Here is a 21462-nt window from a genome sequence, read left to right on the forward strand (position 1 = left end):
ATAAGCTCAGTATGCTAGGACACCTCCAAGAACTAGGGGGGACACGTCACTTGTGTTTGTTGTAAAGAATACAGATAAGCAGGTACACAGGGGTTCCTTATAGCAATATGGGGTGGGAGTGGTCACTTACAAGAGCAGACATGACTCAAGGACTCAAAACTGAAAGCCCACCCCAGCTGGGTGACAGCTCATGAAAGCTGAGTCTTAAAGCTCCCTGCACAGCTTGCAGGTACTAAACAGGTTGAGAGTGTCTCTTCCAGGCAGCTCAGGTGGTCTGGGTGTCAGCGCTTACTGCTTGGGGAGAGGGGCTAGTGCATATGATCAGTTTCAGGAACTTCCTGGAGCTTTTGAGTTTGTTTACTTCATGAGGTTCAGAGAGCTTCCCAGCAGGATGGAACTTCCCCCCCCCCCCCCCCCTTCAGAGCTTACCTCAGATGGAGTCTTTTATCTCAGAGGAAATTACTGTGGTGTGGCAGCCTGTGGGTGTGTTGCAGTCCTTCTGTCTTATTCAAAAACAGTCTTGCCCCACAGGAAACCCAGGATTTTAGGAGCTCTGTGACAGGAAACAGGGATAACTGAATAGATTTCTTTATACCATGGTGGAGTTTGACTTTGTTTTAAACCGAGTGCTAGTTTATTTGTCTATGTTACAAGTAATATGTAAAAGTAGTTACATTCCCAGGCTGACATTTGGGTCTTGCCTTCGCCTTTCCCTCTGTGTGCGCTGCAGGCCTTTTTACCTCAGGATCGGTCTGTTGTTAGAGCGCCCCCTCCCCTCCCTGTGCCTCAGATGGGAGGGAAGGAGAAGGTAGTTGTCTATCTCTTATATAGGTCTTTCTCCACGTGTGTATCACTGAATAGTGCAGTGACGTCCCATGTACCACTGCCTTCTCCAACAATCAAACATTTTAACCATTTTGTTTTGTCTGTTCTCACCCCCTGACACTCAGTAACCTCTCTGCTATTCCCAGAGTATTATAAAGATTATTTTTTAGATAGAGTTTCACTATGTGGCCCTGGCTGTCCTGGAACTCACCACCTGCTTCTGCCTCCCCAGTGTTGAAATTAAAGGTGTGTACCACCATGCCCAGTCCAGATATGTAGATTTTTTGATACTAAGCCCAAGCTAAGGCGTGGCAATTCTTTATTTGTTTGTTTTATTTCTAATTATGTTTATGTGTTTGTAGCTATAGGCATGTGAATGCAGGTGCGAACAGAGACCCGAGGCTCACATCCTCCTGGAACTGGAGTTATAGGTGGTTGTGAGACACCCAGTGTAGGTTCTGGGAACCAAACTCCGGTTCTCTGCAGGAGCAGTATAAACCCTTAACCACTGAGCTGTCCCTCTAGCCCCCAGCTTGGCGTTTCTTGATGGGACAAGAGAGGCTAGACAGGATGTGGCCTGTGCAGTGCTTTTCCTGTGAGTCCTACCCCAGTCACAGTTCTCCTGAGCTTTGCTGTCGTAAGCTCTGGGCTGTGTCCAGAACATCTTTAAAAACAAATTGCTTCCTGAGGAGTCATCTTTTGCTGTCTGCTTTTGCCCAGAGGCGTTAGTAATGGATGAACCAATAGTTGGGAGTGGAATGCTGGAAAAGGCCTTGTAAAAACAACAGCCCTGCAGTTTGCACCTAATGAGGCCGATATCTGTTCTGCAGATGTGTTGGCAGGCTTGACATTTGATACCTTCTCAGCCCACCAGGGGAAGTACATACCTCTTCCCTGGTGTAGCCATTTCCCCATTCTAACATAACACAGAGGTCACTGCACAGCCGCCACCCCCCTGCTGAGGCTGGGATACTGCCACAGTGAAAAGGGCAAACAGTTTGTCAAAGCCTGTCCTCTAACTGTATGATGGCCATTCCCAATTGTTTAGAGGACAATGTAATTTGCCAGTATTCCATTGAGCTGTGAGGTGCTCACGTGTAAGGAAGAATTTGATTTTACCTGGAGAAGCTGGAGGAAGTCCTGGTTAATAAGCGGCAGCACTAAGCCCGTCTGATGTGCTGGCTTTGCACTTAGGCCCTGTTCTTGTCTTTTATGATGCTGCCTAAGGCATCAGCAGAGTCCCTTGCTTAGAAGACAGACATGGTTTTGTTAAAGTCAACCCCACAATGGATTGCAGGGCTCAACAGGTACATTCAGTTCACGTCCCGTTAACTTGTGTGTACATCAAGCTAAATGAAAGTATCAATGACGAGACCCAGGGCTGCCTCTCACTCAGCCAGCTGGCCACCCTGATGCTTTCTTGTGTGTTTGTGTTCCTAGGTCAGTGGGACAGCATGGAGGAGTACACTTGTATGATTCCTCGGGACACCCATGATGGAGCGTTTTACAGAGCTGTGCTGGCATTACACCAGGACCTCTTTTCCTTGGCCCAACAGGTAAGAAAATGTGTATTCAGACCTCCTAGCAAAGGAAATGTTTCTGTGTATGACTTCTTGGTTCCTGAGCACATGTCTGTGTTAGTAAGCTATTGAACTGTAGCTGTGTTCAAATCTCTGAACTCCATGAATGGCCTTGATGGTGGAAGGTCTGAACAGAGTGTTCACTATGCACAGAACATTAGCGTGTAGGCTGAGGTTTCATAGTGTTCCTGGAGCAAGAGACAGTTCGTGGATTGTAGCTGCTTTGGCAGTAGTTCTTTTGGTCATTGTTGACCCTCTTAAACACCTTGCCTAAGTTCTCCTTCTGCTGAGAGAGGCTTTAAGTTTCACCAGAGGCAGATTGGGAGAGCCAGTGATTCCCCACTATGCTGGAGAAATCAGTTTTCTGGCCATCCAGGGAGCACACACTGTTCTAACTTGTAGAATGCATAATGAAGTGGTTGCATCCACCTTGTCAGACACCAGACTGTCTTGGACGAGCTGCTCAGTAAGTGATTAGAACATTTCGGAGATGCCAACGTAGTAATTAGCCTTAAACATTTGGAGGGGTGGGTGGGGGAGCTCCACAAGAGGGGTTTTAATTGATAGTACAGGGAAGGTTCAGAATGGTATCCTGTGGTAGCCCTACACTGAAGGATGTCAGCCCTGGGTCTTCTGGGTCAGTAACCAAGGTACCCATTTCCATGGAGGGCATTGCAGAGGCACTCCTTTGTGAGGCTAGGAGCAGCTTGGAAAACAGAGGTGATGCCCACCTGGGAGCCACTGACATGTCCAGTCTATTTTTACAACATGTCCATCAAGGAAAGTGAGAAGAAGGCAGGTCCCCAAGGACATCCCCTTGCCATGCAGGAGTGCAGTGATTCTGTCCCATAGCACACGTTCCCTCCTCCTCGCCCCCAAGCTTGTCAGTGCTACCTGAGCTTCTGCTTGTGGATGCTGTGTGCTGCTCTCTTTGATGAGACACTGGGTAGTGTCCTTCTCTAGCCATCTAGATTAAGGAGAATTTATGCCCTACTGTGGTGAGTGTTTTGCTTCATCACTGGAATTGAAGTGAGGCAGATAACTTCTGTGAAGCCCCAAGTGCAGAGTCTGGTCTGGAGCGTCCTTGTTTCTCTCCTAGTGTATTGACAAGGCCAGGGACCTGCTGGATGCTGAGCTGACTGCCATGGCAGGAGAGAGCTACAGCCGAGCCTATGGGGTGAGTGTTGAGTAGTCTGCACACTGTCAGCATCTATGGCTTTAATGAGAGGGCTGGAGAGGACACAGCAGGCTGAGAACTTGCTGTTTCCGGGGTTACCAGAAGGAGTGGTTTGGGTTCCCTCAGCTTGGGGGTTCTCTGGGTAGTAATTAGGGTGGAATGTGATCTGCTCCCATCAGGCCATGGTTTCTTGCCACATGCTGTCTGAGCTGGAGGAGGTTATCCAGTACAAACTTGTCCCTGAGCGGCGGGAGATCATCCGCCAGATCTGGTGGGAGAGACTGCAGGTAAGCTGGAGACAGCCCCAGTTCCCACCTCAGCCTGCCCAGGGCCTCATGAGCACTTGGCACCCCACCACCTTTTCTGTTCTCCTCTACCACCTCTTCTAAGCAGAACCTTCAAAAGCTTGTCACCTCAGCTGTGGCTGTGAGAGAATGACCTCTTGAGCAGCCTCCTTTGGGACTTTTCTAGAAATGGAAGAAAGTGTGTTTAAGCAAGTGACAGGATCACCATGTGGAAATTGTAAATTCAGAGTCATTGGTTCTCAGTGCTCCAGTTGAGGCCTCCACACAGTGGATATACACCCAGGTTCTGAATCTCTCCTGGCTCCCAAATGACTCAACTGAGAAGCAGCCCTCTAAGTGTACTTACTGGCCACCAGCATCCGACCCTCTCAGCAGAGTTACTGGGTCTTCTGAGACAGAAACCCCTGCTTGTGGCAACTGCTTAGTCAGACTCATCCCAGCACTTTCGTTCAGGCCTCAGAGAGACTTTCCCAAGGTTTCCACCAACATTTCAGGGTGGCATTCTGATCATGGCAGCATGAGGAAGGAGCCATCACCACCTCTATGAGGGTCTCAAGTGCCCCTGAAGGAGCAGCCTGTCCCCCTAGTCCTTGAGAAGTAGGAGGAAAAGATCAGCAAAGAACAAACAGGCTAGGAGTGTGGTTCAGAGATAGAGCACTTTCCTGACATTCCCAGGCCCTGAGTTCCATCTCCTGTACCACACATACCTGAGGACACACTGTTAAAAAAACACACACACACCTGAACACACACTGCTCAGAAACCACACATGAGTACACACACACTGCTCAGAAACCACACACACACACACACACACACACACACACACCTGAGCACACAGTGCTCAGAAACCGCACATGGGTACACATACACTGCTCGGAAACCACACACACACCTGAGCACACACTGCTCAGAAACCACACACACACCTGAGCACACACTGCTCAGAAACCACATACCCACCTGTGCAAACACTGCTCAGAAACCACACACACACCTGAGCACACACTGCTCAGAAACCACACACACACCTGAGCACACACTGCTCAGAAACCACACACCCACCTGTGCACACACTGCTCAGAAACCACACACACACCTGAGTACACACTGCTCAGAAACCACATACACACACACCTCTGAGCACACACTGTTCAGAAACAACACGTGTGCACAAATGCTCGGAAACCACACATGGGTGCTCATACACTGCTCTAGAAACCACACATGGGTGCACACACACACTGCTCTAGAAACCACACATGTGTGAACACACTGCTCAGAAACCACACATAAGTGCTCACACACTGCTAGAAACCACACATAAGTGCTCATACACTGCTCTAGAAACCACATATAAGTGCTCGTACACTGCTCAGAAACCACATATAAGTGCTCATACACTGCTCTAGAAACCACATATAAGTGCTCACACACTGCTAGAAACCACACATAAGTGCTCACACACTGCTAGAAACCACACGTAAGTGCTCATACACTGCTCTAGAAACCACATGTAAGTGCTCGTACACTGCTCAGAAACCACACGTATGGACACACTGCTCTGAAAGCCACTGGCCTCCCTGATGTCACAATCACTCCCTTGGATTTTAAGCTATTTCTTCTTGGTTACATCCACACCTAATTCCCACTTCTCTCTCCAGCCCAGTCAAGGTTTATGCCTCCAGGCTTTTTAGTAGGCTGTGACAAACTCTTAGACTCCGGGCTGCATTCCTGTCTAGGAAGCTCAGGGCACATTCCACTGGACAGGAAAGAGCGCTGGGCACAGTCATCGTGGCTCTGAAGTGAGCACATACAGTTCTTCTACATGTTTTATTAGTAATTATAAAATGCCCAGTGACTGTTTTGATGGAAAGTTGTCTCCTGGGCACTAGAAAGAATTCCACAAGGGAAAGACTTCCCACTTGGCTTGTACACACCCTGGTGTTTTAAGTGCCTGTAGTGGGGTGTGGAACTTCCAAATCAGGGAGCTGATGACCTTCAGACATTGTGACATGGGGAACTTAGAAATACAGAGTTGAAAGGGGTATGATGGAATGAGATGGAAGGGGAGGCTCATGCTGGCTTCACTGAATTCAGAGCACTGCCGTCGCCTTCCTGAGCCCTGTCTTCAGACAGCAAGATGCTCTTCGGCCTTCAGGGACCAAATGCCTGCTGCCTGTGGGAGGAGCTAGCCGGTGGTGAGAAGTAATCAAAACAGTCACTCGATGTACTTTTCCCTAACTTTCCAAATCATTGTTGTCAACCTCGTGGGCTGGGAAGCGCTTACCTAAAGCTGGAAATAGAGTTGCCCTGCTGGAAACTTGGCTCTGGAAGATGGCGTGCAGTCAAAACACTCAGTGACCTGCCAGGGCTGGAAAGCTGCCGTGTTTGTGGTCAAGTCATTTCAGATCCTTAAAACCACTGTTTGCCACGAGGCAGTTGAAGAGGTCAGCCTTAGCTCCATGTCTTTTTGCCTCGGATTCCCGGGTCAGGCCCAGTGTGCACCTTTCTGCTGTTCCATACAGAAGCCAGAGATCACTGTCACTGGGTTTTGGGTTTGTGAAATTCACACATAAGGTGGCAGAACTCAGGAACACATTTTCCTCCTGAGTGTGACTTTTTGTCAGCCAGGCTGGGAAGGTTCACTTAACACCTAGCACTCATTTGATAGAAAAATCCGTGTAGGCTGGGATGATGGCTCGGTGATAAAAGTGCTTGCTGCCAAGCCTGGTGTCCTGAGTTTGAGTCCCTGGGACCTACATGGTAGAGGGAGAAAACAGCTGACTCCCTCCAGCTGTCCTCTGTCTTCCATGCATACACGCCATAGCGAGCACACATGCACTAAGGTAGAAAAAAAGATCAGCTTAACCCCTGTGATAATGACAATTATAAAGAATTCACATGGAAGTAAGTTAATCAGCTCCTTCCTTACTTTTGTTTTGTTTCTTTTGGGGGGAGGGACATTGGTTTGTTTATTTTGTGAATATGAGTTTTTTCTCTGCATGTATGTCCATGCACCATGTATGTGCTAGTTCCTGTGGAGGCCAGAAGAAGGTGTCAGATCTCCTGGAACTGGAATTATAGATGGTTGTGAGCTGCCTTGTGGGTGCTGGGAACTGAGCCGAGGGCCTCTAAAGAGCAACCCGTGTTTTAACCACTAAACCTTCTTTCCAGCCCGTTTTATTTTTGAGACGGGGTCTTTACCATGGAGCTCTAGCTAGCCTGAAACTTGCTCTATAGACTAGTCTCAAACTGACAGAGATCCTCCTGTCTCTGCCTCCCAAGTCCTGGAGTTAGAGGCATGTGCCACCAAGGCCGTAGCTACTTCCTTTTCTATATGTATATTTTTTCTATATCTATATTTTTTTGGACATAATAAAAATGAGAAGAGAATCTAAGATAGCCAATGAAATTCCACCAAGAAACTACACCTATATAGAGGTGCAGGCCCAAGCTTTCCTAACTTGAAAAACAGAAATAGAGATGGCCAACCAGCTAAGAACACTGGCTACTCCTCTAGAGGAGGCAGGTTCAGTTCTAAGCACCCACGTGGCAGCTCACAACTGTCTGTAACTCAGTTTTAGGGGATCCAATGTCCCCTTCTGTGTGCCACACTTGTCGTACACAGAAATTACACATGCAGACACAACACCCATACACATATAATAAAATTTTAAAAAGAGCAAGTGAGCCCAGCATCTAGGAGGTAGACAGGCATCTTTGTGAGTTCCAGGCCAGCCTGGTTTACATAGTGAGTTCCAGGACAGCCAGGGCTACATAGTGAGTTCCAGGACAGCCAGGGCTACATAGTAAGACCCTGTCTCAGAAACAAACAAAGGGGCAAGTGAAACAGAACACTGACTTTGAATTCAGTACTCAGGAGTTGGGGATGATTTATTTGGTAAACAGCCATGAAAGCTGGAGTTTCGTGATCCCTGGCACCCATGTAAAAAGCTAGGTGTGGTAGCATGCACCTGTAATCCCAGCACTGGGGAGACAGAAATGGGAGCATCCAGGGTTGGTAGCCAGCCAGTCTAGCTGAATCGGTGAGCTCAAAGTTCAGAGAGAGACCCTGTGTTAGAGGGTAAGATGTAAGAAGCAGTTGAGGAATAGTCCCTGGAGTTCACACCTCTCTCTCTCTCTCTCTCTCTCTCTCTCTCTCTCTCTCTCTCTCTCTCTCTCTCCCTACCCCCCCACCATTGGAGACAGCAACATAACTTAACAAATAAAAGCACTTTCTGCCATGTCTGCCTGCCTGAATTCAGCCCCCAGAATCAGCATGGTAGATTAGATAACGGCTCCCACAAACTGTCCTCTGACCTCTACATGCATGTTGTAGCTTATGCATGCCTTTGTACTTACAAACAAATCAAAAAATTATTTATTCACAACCCACAAAAAATGTAAATAATTTAATTTACCCTTTACCACAATTCTTTGAAATTGATACTATTTTCATTCTGATCCACAAGATGGTCAGAAAGGTTAAGTAACTTTCCCAGAGTCACAGAGTAATGGACAGCACCAGGACTCGGCTCCAGGCACCACACCCTCCTGCTCCTCCGGTTGTTGACAAGCCCCTGGGGGGTTCACAGTGAGCAGACATGGCTGTTGCTGCAGGCTTCCAGGTGGAGCAGAGGACGGGTCTAACCCTCACTTCTGAACACTGCAGGGCTGCCAGCGTATTGTGGAGGACTGGCAGAAGATCCTCATGGTCCGCTCCCTTGTGGTCAACCCTCACGAGGACATGAGGACCTGGCTCAAGTACGCAAGCCTGTGTGGCAAGAGCGGCCGACTGGTGAGTAACCCACCACCACAGGGGTGGTGCCCTGCCCGGTTCTCTGTGTAACTTGCCCTCTTGTTTTTAAGGCTCTTGCTCATAAAACCTTAGTGTTGCTCTTGGGAGTTGATCCATCACGGCAACTTGACCATCCTCTGCCAACAGTTCACCCTCAAGTGACCTATGCCTACATGAAAAACATGTGGAAAAGTGCCCGCAAGGTATGTCCCCGCCCTACCCAACAGAGGCCATCTGATGTGTTTCCTGCCAGGAGTCGGTGTCCTTACCATACCTACAGTATTGGGGCCGCCTTCTGCTTTCACAGCGTGAGTCACAGCAAGGTAGAGACACATGGACCTTTGGTCAAAGCAATGCTTGTAGTCACAGTTGTGGTGGTTCAGAGCTGAAGAGTGCTGCCCCGTGAGAAAAGGCTGACCATTGGCACTAAAGTCTTTATTCATGAAATCACAGGCTAGAGCTTTTCTAAGACCAGCTGGGTTTCTCTCTCAGACTTCTGGTCTCCTTTCCTGTCATCGGTTTAGACTCAAATGCATCAGCACGCAGGGAGAGATGCTGCAGCCAGGGGGAATTCGCTGAAGCCAGCGTAGAATTCCTCCTGTTTACAGACAAGGCCTTGGGAAACCTACGAGCTCCTGGTTTTTCTTTGGAAGCCATCTCTGCGTGATGGTGGCAATTTACAAAACACAGGCTTCAGAGACAATATCATTCTTGGGCCCCCTGTCATCCTTCCCAAAAGGAGAGCACTCAGCCTTCTCCCCTGACTACAGTCCTGCAGTGCTCCCTAAGGGAGAGCACTCAGCCTTCTCCCCACTGCGGTCCTGCAGTGCTCCCTAAGGGAGAGCACTCAGCCTTCTCCCCCGACTACAGTCCTGCAGTGCTCCCTAAGGGAGAGCACTCAGCCTTCTCCCCTGACTACAGTCCTGCAGTGCTCCCTAAGGGAGAGCACTCAGCCTTCTCCCCTGACTACAGTCCTGCAGTGCTCACTAAGGTGGTTGACTTGGGTGACACTACCCGGAATGAAGTCAGTAGCCAGGTGCCTGCTCTTAAACTGGGCTTTGCCTCCCCACTAATGGTCTGCCCTCCCAGTGTGCAGTTTGGGGGTTCTGTTTGTCTTTCCTATTTTGTGTTTCAGTCTCTGAGCCTCCTTGGCCAGAGTAGTTCTGAGTCAGAGCCTAACCTCTGCAGGCAAGTGAGGAAAACAGAAGGTTCTGGGTCTAAAGTCACCGGCTCCCTTGTGTGCCTTTTGAGTGCTTGTCTTCCTGAAGGAGCAGAAACCTTTCAGATACGTTAACCAAGGAGTGACTTAGTTCAGTGTAACAACCACATCCCAGACGGTCCAGTGTATGGACTTTTCTAAGTCACACAAATTCTGGGGAGATTCAAGATGTAGAAACCTATCTGAAGGATGAGAGCTAGTGATGTCACAGTGTCACAGTTGAGGGTCCACCCAAGGAGAGCACCTTAGTGTGCTGCTGAGCTGTCACTGTGGAGCCGTCCTTCCCGCCCTGTCACCAAGCTCATACCTCTCTGACTTTCCCAAGACAGAGCAGGGACCTGCAGGTCCTGCCTTGCAGGAAGGCATCGTATAGGTGTATGCCTGTGTTCCTAGCTAAGACGTACAGCAGGATCTAGAGACAGGCCAATCCTGCTGTGAGAATTCATTCCTGCCCTAAACCACACTGGTGTGGGACTGAAGAGCTAGAGCATTGTACCTGGCCCCAGCTCTGTGGCCCTGAGAGAGCGGCCTCTTCCTCTCATTGACTGATACTTCATTTCCCGAGGAGAAGAAGTTACTTTTCCCCTCTTTGTTTCTAAAATAACAGAAATGTTAAGTAGAATGTTTTCTATTCCTTGCCCTGGAGAGTAGAAAGGTGGTGGATTCACTCACGCTCCATAAACTTACATGTAGCTTTCCACCCACACTGATACCCAGCAACACTGTCCTGGCAGTTAGGTTTTCTTCAGCCCCTTGTTAAGGCCACCACAAAGAATTTAAGCTGTCACAAGGCTGTGGTGGCACACACCTTTAATCCCAGCATGCAGGCAGACAGATCTTTGTGAGTTCGAGGTCAGCCTGGTCTACAGAGTGAGTTCCAGGACAGCCAAGGCTACACAGAGAAACCTGTATTTGGGGGGAAAAAAAAAAAAAGGTTTAAACTGTCTGGATTGCCTGTGACAAATAGCATGAGGCCTCTGAACAGCTGGCACCAAAGCCCCTGGTGTAGTTCCCGCCTGCTTGGCAAACACTCGAGGACACTGAGTTAGCAGTCCCCTTTCAGAGGTAAGTCTGGTCAGTGTAACCATCCTAGAAGAAAAACTAGAGCTTTGTGGCAGATGCTAACCTTGGTCAAGGCCAGCAGGGAGCAGTGAGCTGTGAGGACAGATGCCTGCAGCAAACAGGAGTGTAGCTCATTTAGGGGTGTCAGTGTGTCTCCCCATTCATTACATCTCATTCTTGTCAGCGTGTCTCATTCATGGCTCTCACCTGTCTGGCAAACTGTCATGTCATTCAGGCTCTGGCTTAAAGGCGCTCGCTCTCTCTCTCTCTCTCTCTCTCTCTCTCTCATTTATTTTGGGTTTTTGTGTTTGTTTTTACTTTGTATTAACTAAATTTGTTCTTAAATAGTTTCATACATGTATACAATGTATGATGACCCAGCTCACCCCAATTTACCCCCTCCTCCTCACAGATGTCTCTCATTCATTTGTCTATTTGTTTTGTGACCCACTGAGTTTAGCCAGGGCAGTGTGCAACTATGTGTTTAGAGCTGTCCAGTATGATACATACAGGCTCAACAGTGGGTACCCAAAAGGAGGCAGTGATCCCCCTGCAGAATCTATTAATAGCCAATAGTTCAAAGCTAAAGGATGGGGCCCAGTGAGCCCCTCCTCTTTCCACAACTCATTGTTGATGGGGCCAGTCATGTGGACCCAGTGTAGATAGCCACAGTTGTTGTGAGGTGCTTATCAGAATGTTTATATCGAATCTAAAGGATGGCATTTCACAGCCCTTCACCCTGTGTTCTTGCCTTTCCATACTTCCTAATTCTTCTTCCACAGTGTGCACTGAGCCTTAGGGGAGAGGTGTAATTCCTCATTTAGGGGAGCCCAGAACCATCACTTACTTTCAGCATCTTGGGAAGCTAGGAGCCTCTGCATTCGCTTGCACTCAGCCTCAGCAGAGCTTCTCTGATCAAGGCTGAGAGCAACTTTTGTCTGTGGCTGTCAGCACAGATAGTTAGACGGCAGTTTGATTGCTATGTCCGTTTTGCTCAGGGGACAGGGACAAATGCCATATGTCTTTGTTTTTATGTGACAGTCTCACTGTGTACTACTATAGACTGGCCTTCTAGCTGATCTTTAAATCTGTACTTTTGTGGTAGTGAAGTCTCCAAGTGCCGTAGTATTTTACATACCTGCAAAATTTTACTAGCTAGAAACAGTTCCCATCAGCCTAATTTCCCTTGGGGCAGCACTCTGTTAGTAAAGTAAGCTCTTGTTTCAGATTGCTTCATCTGAATTGTTACCTGGGTTGGTCAGACATGTAGGTTTCCCAGGACTTATTAAAGTGATAATTAGAGTTGGCAGGGGAAAGCTAAAATGTGAGTAAATTATGAACGTTCTGGAATAACCCAGCTCTCTCCAGGCAGAATGCCCTGTTCTCTGTCCAGTGGGGTCCTCACCCTGTACCTCAGGGTACTCTTTTTGGAAAGTGCTGGCTTAGGTCCCCTGACAGGTTGGGCAACATGCCAAGTGGCTCTCTGTGCCTTTGTCCTGCTACAGATCGATGCCTTCCAGCACATGCAGCATTTTGTCCAGACCATGCAGCAACAGGCCCAGCATGCCATTGCCACTGAGGACCAGCAGCACAAGCAGGAGCTGCATAAACTCATGGCCAGGTGAGCCCTGCCTGCCATCCAGCGCTTCTGCAAGGGCACACTCACGGCACCTGGAGTAGCTGCTGCTGACCTCCCTCAATTTTCTGCAGAGGACCCCAGGCAGCCATCGGCTCATCTGCTGCAGTCTCTGCCCTTACTTTCCAGAGCGCTCATGTGCTAGCCTCCAGCTGCCGTCCAGCTGTGGGATTCAGTGCCTTATTTCCACACACATTTTCTAATTTTACATTTATATATTTGTGTGTTTATGTATATGTGTGTGGTTTGTGTGTACTCTCGAGTCACAGCATGCATGTGGAGATCAGAGGACATCTTGCAGAGGTCAGTTCTCTCCTCCTCCCACCATATGAGTTCCAAAGATTGAACTCAGGTCATCAGAGTTGGTGGCAAATGTCTTACCCACTGATCCATCTTACTGACTCAGGCTTCTTGTTTTAAAATGGCACCTACATTGCTGGTTTGTGCATAGCCCTGACCCCAGGTAGGTTAGTCTCTGTGCCTCTTACTACAAGAGCACTATTTCCTGGGGTGATGAGAGGTGTAGCAGCCCAGCACCAAGCACAGAGAGCAGTGCCTAGAGTAGAGTGTCAATCAGCAGGTGCTAGCATTAGCATCGTTGCTGTCTGGAAAGGAGGGGAGGAGGAGGAAAAAGTCAATGAGAAAAAAAGTAGGCAACTGCTGTCCTCCACAAAGCTTGGTTATAGAGTCACGCAGGTACACCTGTACCAGTACCTGATTCATGCTGTCATTGGAAGACACAGATCCTGAAGAAAAGACACTTCACTTCTAAGATTTTCTACAGAACCCCTTCCTTTCACGGGGTTGAACATTCATCGGTTGCCTCTTGAATGCAAGAGTAAATGTTCGAAGTCTTTAGGGTACCCCTAGCAGTCTGCTGCTCTCCTTCAGGGCCTTTGATGGGAGGGAACAGCAGAGGGTCTTGCTTCTCTCTTTTCAGATGTTTCCTGAAACTTGGGGAGTGGCAGCTGAACCTCCAGGGCATCAATGAGAGCACCATCCCCAAGGTGCTGCAGTACTACAGTGCCGCCACCGAGCATGACCGCAGCTGGTACAAGGTGAGGGCGGGCCAGCACTGGCTCCGGCCCCTCAGTTGTCCACATGGAGAGCCCTGAATCCTGCACCCTATTTGAGTTCTTCCGTGATCTCATGGTCACAGCCAGGCTCCTGAAATGCCTGAAGTCTGTCAGAGGCCCAAGGAGCCTGTGCTTTCCCTTGTGAATTCTGGAGCAGCAAAGGTGCTGATTGAGGCTTTGGGTTAAGAAACACTTCCAGTGATGCCCTTGTTCCGAGTGGCACTGGGGCCGCAGCTGTCGCCTGTCATCCTAGGAACATCTGGGCACATGGCTGATCTCCAGAACTCTATCTTCCCTTGGGTCATCTGTACCCCGAGCTTCTTTGTGACTTCTGTCCCTGACTGTTCCTCTGCTGGGAATTTAGACGTTTGTTTTTATTGGAAAGCTCTAGAAAATATCCTGTTATATTACCAGAAACCTTTCTGAGAGACAAACAGTTATAAAATGTATGACAGAAGTGGCTAGCTGGTGCAGGAGGTATTCCTGACTAGCTTGTTGGTGCCGGGGGTGTTCCTGACTGGTGCAGGATTATTCCTGGAAGCCCATGTTTTTAGGGAGCACATACTCTTTTTCTCCCCCACCTTTCTGATGGCTTCTGGATAATAGCTTAGTTTAGCAATATCATCAGTTTCTTTCCAAACTCTGCATATTTACTAGTAACTTATAAATTATTCCCTCTGGGATCATCATAGTTGATCTGAAGACCATAGAAACATTTACAATAAAAAGTATTTATCCTGCCGGACGGTGGTAGCACACACCGTTAATCCCAGCACTCGCACTCAGGAGGCAGAGGCAGATGGATCTCTGTGAGTTCAAGGCCAGCCTGGGCTACAGAATGAGTTCCAGGAAAGGTGCAAAGCTACACAGAGAAACCCTGTCTCGAAAAACCAAAAAAAAATATTTATCCTCTGCAGATGTTTCATGCTGATCTAAAAACTGCACTTTAGCTGGGGATATAGCTCAGTGATTGTTTGCCTACCTAGCATGCACAAAGCAGTGGGTTCCATCCCCAGCAACATATACATGCGCACACATGTACACAGAGTGCTGGTCTGTGATAGGAATAATGATTCCCCTCCCCAGATAGCTGCATGTCCAAAGCTAGAAAAGTAATCAAATGAAGTTTTGCTTAGTGAGACCTTGTTAATCAGCTCACAAACCACCTGTAACTCTAGTTCCAGGGGATCTGGTGTCCTCTTCTGATTTTCACAGCTACCAGGCATGCATGTGCTGCATATACGTATATGCAGGCAAAACATCTAGTAACGTAAAATAAATCTGAAGAAGATGAGCTAAAACTCAGGAAGCCTCACTTTCTCCCAGATGAAATGGACTGCCTTGGCCTATCACGTCCACTCCACTTGGCCAGCTCTCTCTCTCTCCTCTGGACTCCAAGCTGCAGGCACACGTGTTTCCTAGGGTTCTTCGCTATGCCCTCCAGGCGCCTGTCTTTTTTCCCCTGCCAGGAAGACCCCCGCCATCATCTCTCTCTTCCCCCCCTTGCCCGACTTCTGTGTAAGGCTAAGTCCCCTTTCTTTATGGAGCTCTTCAGACCACTGGTGTTCCCATCGCCACCTCTTCCGCCCCATCAGCCTGCAGAGTGTAGGCCGTAAGGTTTGTAAGCAAGCAGTGTGCACTGCCCCTCTGGCTGTGACACACAGTGCTTACTGTTAAGCCTAGTTCCACTGGTGCTCAGGAGATGGATGAGTCACATTGGTCACAGTTAGGCCGCTTCCTGAGTGTCTGTAGACGTAGCGTCTCATCCTGCTGATCTCAAGGCCCCAGCCTCAGAACAGACTCAGAATGTCAAGCTCTGCCTCCTCGACACTAGCCTTACACTTCTCTGAGCCTTGCACTGGATCAGAGCAACCCTTGTCTGCCATTGACTCTCGCCCTGTGCTCCTAGGCTTGGCATGCGTGGGCAGTGATGAACTTTGAAGCTGTGCTGCACTACAAACATCAGAACCAAGCCCGGGACGAGAAGAAGAAACTGCGTCACTCCAGTGGAGCCAACATCACCAATGCCACCACCGCTGCCACCACAGCCGCCTCTGCCGCTGCTGCCACCAGCACAGAGGGTAGCAACAGTGAGAGCGAGGCCGAGAGCACCGAGAACAGCCCCACCCCCTCCCCTCTGCAGAAGAAGGTCACCGAGGTAACCTCCTCCTCACTCAGAACTGGCCAGAGCACAGCTCTGCGCTGTCTATCGCTGTCTATCTGAGATAGTCAGGAAGCTCCGAGAAGCCTGAGGCTTTCTTTCTCTGAGGCAGGATGGGCCGGACACACTGCCTGGCTGGCCTTACTGTGTAGCAGAGGCTATGCTCCGTGAGTGCGTGCATGTTGGGGAACTGCTGTCAGCTGAAGAAAGGCTCCTTGCTTCCCACAGAGATGAGCTCATCCCCTCCATGCACTGCCCTTATATGTGGGTGGCTGCTACAGCTGCAGGGCCATTCTGAGGACAGAGCCTTGGGGATCTGTCCTCTGCCCTGCGCTTACTATCTACCTCCCCTGGGCCTGTCAGTCCAGAATGCAACAGAGCAGTCAGCAAGTACAAAGAACAGCATGTTCAGGGCCTCTGCTCCACTCCTACTGCCCTGCTCAGGAAGCCACACTATGCCAGGATATGATATGAAAACAGTTGCCACTGTGGAATGCATTCTGTATGCCATTAGCTCCCAAGCATAAGTGTTCTCACACTCCTAACTACCCTCCGAGGCGGGCACCATCAGTGTATAGCTGTGCCCACTTTACAGATGAGAGAGTTGAGACCAAGAGTGTCAGTAATACACTTGTGTTTCAACAGGATTTGTCCAAAACCCTCTTGTTGTACACTGTCCCAGCTGTCCAAGGCTTCTTCCGTTCTATCTCCTTGTCAAGAGGCAACAATCTCCAGGATACACTCAGGTACGGAGTAAGGGGAGGGTGTTGCTCTGAAAGGCCTTATCAGTGGCAGGACATAAAAGCCACCCATCTGGTGTCTTCGTATTCCCCATCTGGTCGGGACAGTCCCAGGCCTTTGTTCTCCTGTCCCTTGAGACACGACAGCCGCCCAGGCCTCACACGTGAGGCTGAAACCATGGAGATGAAGGAGAAGTGAGAAAGGGGAGGCTGCCTGCCGTTCATCCTGGGGCCTGACTGGTCTGACTCACCAGCCTCACTGGTGCCAATCCCTCAGCACCTCCTTCCATGTGTACAGACCCTGCCCAGCTCATCTCTGCAGCTGAGCTTGTACCTCAGTGGCCCTGACAGACCTGGGATGAAACCTTGGGCTGATCTTTAGCGATCCCTCACAAGCTCTGCCACCCGTCAGCCTTAAAGGTGAAAGGCAGACAAGCTAGGAAACCTAATTCTGACTCTCTCCTGTCTCCCCAGAGTCCTCACCTTGTGGTTTGATTATGGTCATTGGCCAGATGTCAATGAAGCCTTGGTGGAAGGGGTGAAGGCCATACAGATTGACACTTGGTTACAGGTGAGAACCCGGTGACAATGAGGATGGGTCACAACCTCTCCCGCTTTTCTGCTCTTGAAGTCCCCAGTGGTCACAGTAGTAAGGCAGCCTGTGCTGTAAGCTATAAAGAAGCACAGCTTGGTCCCATGGTCCAGACTACATATTCTCCCTCGCTTGTGCCAGGGAACTGAGACCTGCTAGATCAAAGCATATGCCTGAAATCCCAGCACATGGGAGATTGAGGCAAAAGGGTCATGACAAGCCTAGGCTGCATGAGACCTTGTCTCCAAAACAAAAAAAAAAAAAAAATCAGTCTTCTTTCCTATGCCTCACATGCTGTGCATCGTGTCTTCCTCCATACCAGGTTATCCCTCAGCTCATTGCAAGAATTGACACGCCCAGACCCTTGGTGGGCCGGCTCATCCACCAGCTTCTCACCGACATTGGTCGGTACCACCCCCAGGTACGTGCCAACCCTGAGCATTTTCTCATGAAACCCCTGATGGTTGGTTTGGTGGCTAACCTTTCCTAAAGCTGCTCAAGAGACAGTGTGGGACTGGGAGCTAATGCATCACCCAGTGCTGGCAGTGTCCAGCGAGCAGGGGCCTTCCCCTCCCGGTGCAGTGGCCCCTTCCCTAATGTCCACCAGCTAATGCTCTCCTCACCACTTCTTTGCCATGCTCCTCAAAATACACCAGGTCTTGTACACGTCGTCCTTTGCAAGTATTCCTCTGCTTGCTTTAGGCCCTCATCTATCCCCTGACGGTGGCTTCTAAGTCTACCACAACAGCCCGTCACAACGCAGCCAACAAGATCCTGAAGAACATGTGTGAGCACAGTAACACCCTGGTCCAGCAAGCCATGATGGTGAGTGTGTCAGGAGCCCGCAGCCACGGGTGTTGTGTGATGGCTCCTCTCCCTCAGCGCGGCACCACCACCCTCTCCTTCTCTCCCAAGGGTAGCTTACCTGTGGCCTTCCTTCTTTCTCCCTCTGATCAGGTGAGTGAAGAGCTGATCCGAGTAGCCATCCTCTGGCACGAGATGTGGCATGAGGGCCTGGAAGAGGCGTCGCGCCTGTACTTTGGGGAGAGGAATGTGAAAGGCATGTTCGAGGTGCTGGAGCCCCTGCATGCTATGATGGAGCGGGGCCCCCAGACTCTGAAGGAAACATCCTTTAATCAGGTACAGGGACATTCTCCTCCCCTCACCAGACTGCTTCCCCTCTGACCTTCCTACTGCCCTTAAAAGTTGCACCCAAAAAAAAAAAAAAAAAAAGTTGCACCCAGCAGAGGTCACAGCGTAGAAAACCATAATCCCAATACTCTGTACAAGAGAATTGCAAGTTGAAGGCCCGCCTAGACCTAGAACTCATGCCCAGAAAAACAAAGCAAAACAAAACACTAGAAATGTAGTTGTTGCAATGACCATATTTTAAAAAAAAAAAATTACTGGCTTTTTTTTTTAAGCTTTATTTATTTATGTATATGAGTGTTTTGTCTGTATCTATGTACACTAGAAGAGGGCATCTGTTCCCATGGGTACAGTTGTGGATGTTGTGAGCCTCCATGTGGGTGCTGGAAATTGAACTCAAGACCCGGAAGAATAGCCAATGCACTGAGCTATCTCTCTAGCCCTTTAAATTATTGTCATTTTCTTGACATGTTGGGGGGCAGGATCAAACCCAGGGTCTCACACATGACGGGCAAGCACTGCCCCACCAGGCCGCTCCTTCAGCCACTGAACTTTGAACTGGAATTCCTCCAGGGGTCATCTTATTTCCTCTGCTGCTAGGCCGTTCCCTCCTGGTACCTTCACACCTCCTCGGGCACCCTAGGGGTCTGTGTGGTCGGCTTGGGGATTGAGTCTCCTAGGGTCATGGCCACTTGGGTAACTTGAAACTGTGTCCTGCTTTCCCCCTCAGGCATATGGTCGAGATTTAATGGAGGCACAAGAGTGGTGCAGGAAGTACATGAAATCAGGCAATGTCAAGGACCTCACCCAAGCCTGGGACCTCTATTATCACGTGTTCAGACGGATCTCCAAGCAGTTACCCCAGGTAGGCTCTTGAGGCTCCCAAGGTGAAATGGCAGGCAATCATTGCCATTGGGTTGTCTGTCAGCGGAGTGCCTTGTGAGCTCCTGGGCTCGTCCTCTGCATCTGGCTTCACTTGTGCTGAAGACTTTAGGATAAGCAATTCCTTGTTGCTATTTAATAAAAGGAAAATACTTAAATTATACTTCAGTTCCCCTTGCGAGGCAGAAGTCTAAATCCTTTCCTTACTATTCACAGCTTACATCCCTGGAGCTGCAGTATGTTTCCCCAAAACTTCTGATGTGCCGGGACCTTGAATTGGCTGTGCCAGGAACATATGACCCCAACCAGCCAATCATTCGCATTCAGTCCATTGCCCCATCTTTGCAAGTCATCACGTCAAAGCAGAGACCCCGGAAGTTGACCCTGATGGGTAAGGACCAAGCACACCTCCTCTGCCCTGCCTAAGTTCCCTTTCTTCTGAAGTGATTGCCTGCCATTTCACCTGCTGCAGCCCCCATCTCTGTCAGAAGAGAGAGGGAGGACAGTGAATCTCTGTTGTTGTTGTTTTTACTCTTTTAGAGGGCCCGCCACCCAGCTCCCAAATAAATCACACATGGAGGCTTATTCTTAATTAAAAATGCCTGGCCTTAGCTTGGCCTGTTTCTTGCCAGCTTTCCTTAACTTTAAATTATCCCATCTATCTTTTGCCTCTGGGCTTTTCTCTTACTTCTATAAGTCTTACTCTTACTCCGCGGCTTGCTGTGTGGCTGTGTGGCTGGCCCCTGGAATCCTCCTCCTTCTCTGGCTACTTCTCCTTTTCCTTTTCCTCCCAGATTTCTCCTTCTATTAATTCTCTCTGCCTGCCAGCCCCGCCTGTCCTTTCTCCTGCCTTGCTATTGGCCATTCAGCTCTTTCTATTAGACCATCAGGTGTTTCACACAGGCACAGTAACACAGCTTCACGGAGTTAAGCAAATGCAACATAAACAAAAGTAACAGCCCTTAAAATAATATTCCACAACAAATCTCCTCCTGTTACGTCTTCTAAGACTCCTTGTTTGCCCAGCACCTTCCTTGTTGAAGTGAAGCAGCAGATCATCACCCTTGTCTGATCGTTTGGTTGTGGTGGGAAGGTATGGGAAACCGATGGTGCCAAGGTCATCTGAGGCAAACATGGAACATGATAAGCTGTTTTGAAGACAGAGCTTTTGTGCTCTGGAACGTTCCTAGTTTACCATCATCGTCTATAACGAGCGTGCTGAACTTGAGTTCTCACAGTAGACCATGTCAATGTGAAGCTGCCTCTGGGATTTCTTTAGGAGCAGAGTGCTGCCAACCTGGACCCGTTAAGGGAGGCCCAAGAGCTCTGCAGGCTCTGGGAGGTCTCTTGCCCTTTTAGGGAATCGAGAAGGGTGTTGAAGCAGGATCTCATTCTGTATTCCTGGCTGCCCTGTACTTACTGTGTAGCACAGGCTAGCCACAAACTTGAGGCAATCCTTCCTTTGCCTTCCAAGTACTTGTATTGCAGACAGGCCTGGCTTCCTCACTCTGTGTGAGTGTGTGTGTGTGTGTGTGTGTGTGTGTGTGTGCGCGCGCGTGTGTGTGTGTGTGCGTGCGCGCGCATGTCAAATGAAAATAGAAGAGGGTATCAAGTATCTATCACTTTCTGCCAGTTCCTTTTTAAAATAGGATCTCTGCCTGAATATCGGGCTCTGGGACTCTCATTTTCTCAGCTAAGCTGAAAGCAAGTAAGTCCCAGCAATCCTCCTGTCTCTGTTCCACTTGGAAGTAGGGTTACAGGACACCTGGCTGGTTATGTGGGCTCTGGGATGGGGCCTCCAGTTCATCATGATTACTCAGCACTCTCTCTCCCCACCCCCCACCATTCCCCCTCTTTAATGTATATGGATATTTTGCCTGTATGTATGTCTCTGTACCAAATTCATGGCTACAAAGGCCAGCAGAGGATGTTGGGTCCCCAGGAACGAGTTGTGGATGGTTGTGAGCTGCCATGTGGGCGCTGGGAACTGAACCTGGTCCTCTGAAGAGCAGTCAGTTCTCTTAACTACTGAGCCATCTCTCCATGCACAGCAAGCACTCTGCTGATGAGCTGCCTGTCTGGTCCCCACTCCTGAGAGCCTGTGTGGAGGGTCTAGTGGGGAGCACGGCTGCTCCTCTTTGACGGAGTGAGTAGCTTTGAGAGACAGATACATGGAGCAGTGATAGAGGACAGGGACACCTGCCTAGCCAGCGAGACCAACCAAACCAGCCCTGGGATCAGTGGAGTGGCAGATGCC

At 49.3% G+C, this 21462-nt stretch overlaps 1 protein-coding gene across 1 annotated transcript in view; it reads left to right on the forward strand.

Moving 5' to 3' along the window:
• Window positions 1-21462, forward strand: part of Mtor (mechanistic target of rapamycin kinase) — a 114939-nt gene that overhangs the window by 76940 nt on the left and 16537 nt on the right. Inside the window, exons 32-46 of the mRNA XM_059255372.1 lie at window positions 2266-2381; window positions 3505-3582; window positions 3762-3869; window positions 8563-8688; window positions 8760-8891; window positions 12475-12590; window positions 13546-13663; window positions 15591-15839; window positions 16488-16588; window positions 17057-17153; window positions 17497-17595; window positions 17877-17999; window positions 18132-18314; window positions 19054-19188; window positions 19422-19596. Coding sequence (XP_059111355.1) covers window positions 2266-2381; window positions 3505-3582; window positions 3762-3869; window positions 8563-8688; window positions 8760-8891; window positions 12475-12590; window positions 13546-13663; window positions 15591-15839; window positions 16488-16588; window positions 17057-17153; window positions 17497-17595; window positions 17877-17999; window positions 18132-18314; window positions 19054-19188; window positions 19422-19596 — 1956 coding nt within the window. The remainder of the gene's footprint in view (window positions 1-2265; window positions 2382-3504; window positions 3583-3761; window positions 3870-8562; window positions 8689-8759; window positions 8892-12474; window positions 12591-13545; window positions 13664-15590; window positions 15840-16487; window positions 16589-17056; window positions 17154-17496; window positions 17596-17876; window positions 18000-18131; window positions 18315-19053; window positions 19189-19421; window positions 19597-21462) is intronic.

This window comes from Peromyscus eremicus, chromosome 2 (assembly GCF_949786415.1).
Source record: "Peromyscus eremicus chromosome 2, PerEre_H2_v1, whole genome shotgun sequence".
In the NCBI taxonomy this organism is placed as follows: Eukaryota; Metazoa; Chordata; class Mammalia; order Rodentia; family Cricetidae; genus Peromyscus; species Peromyscus eremicus.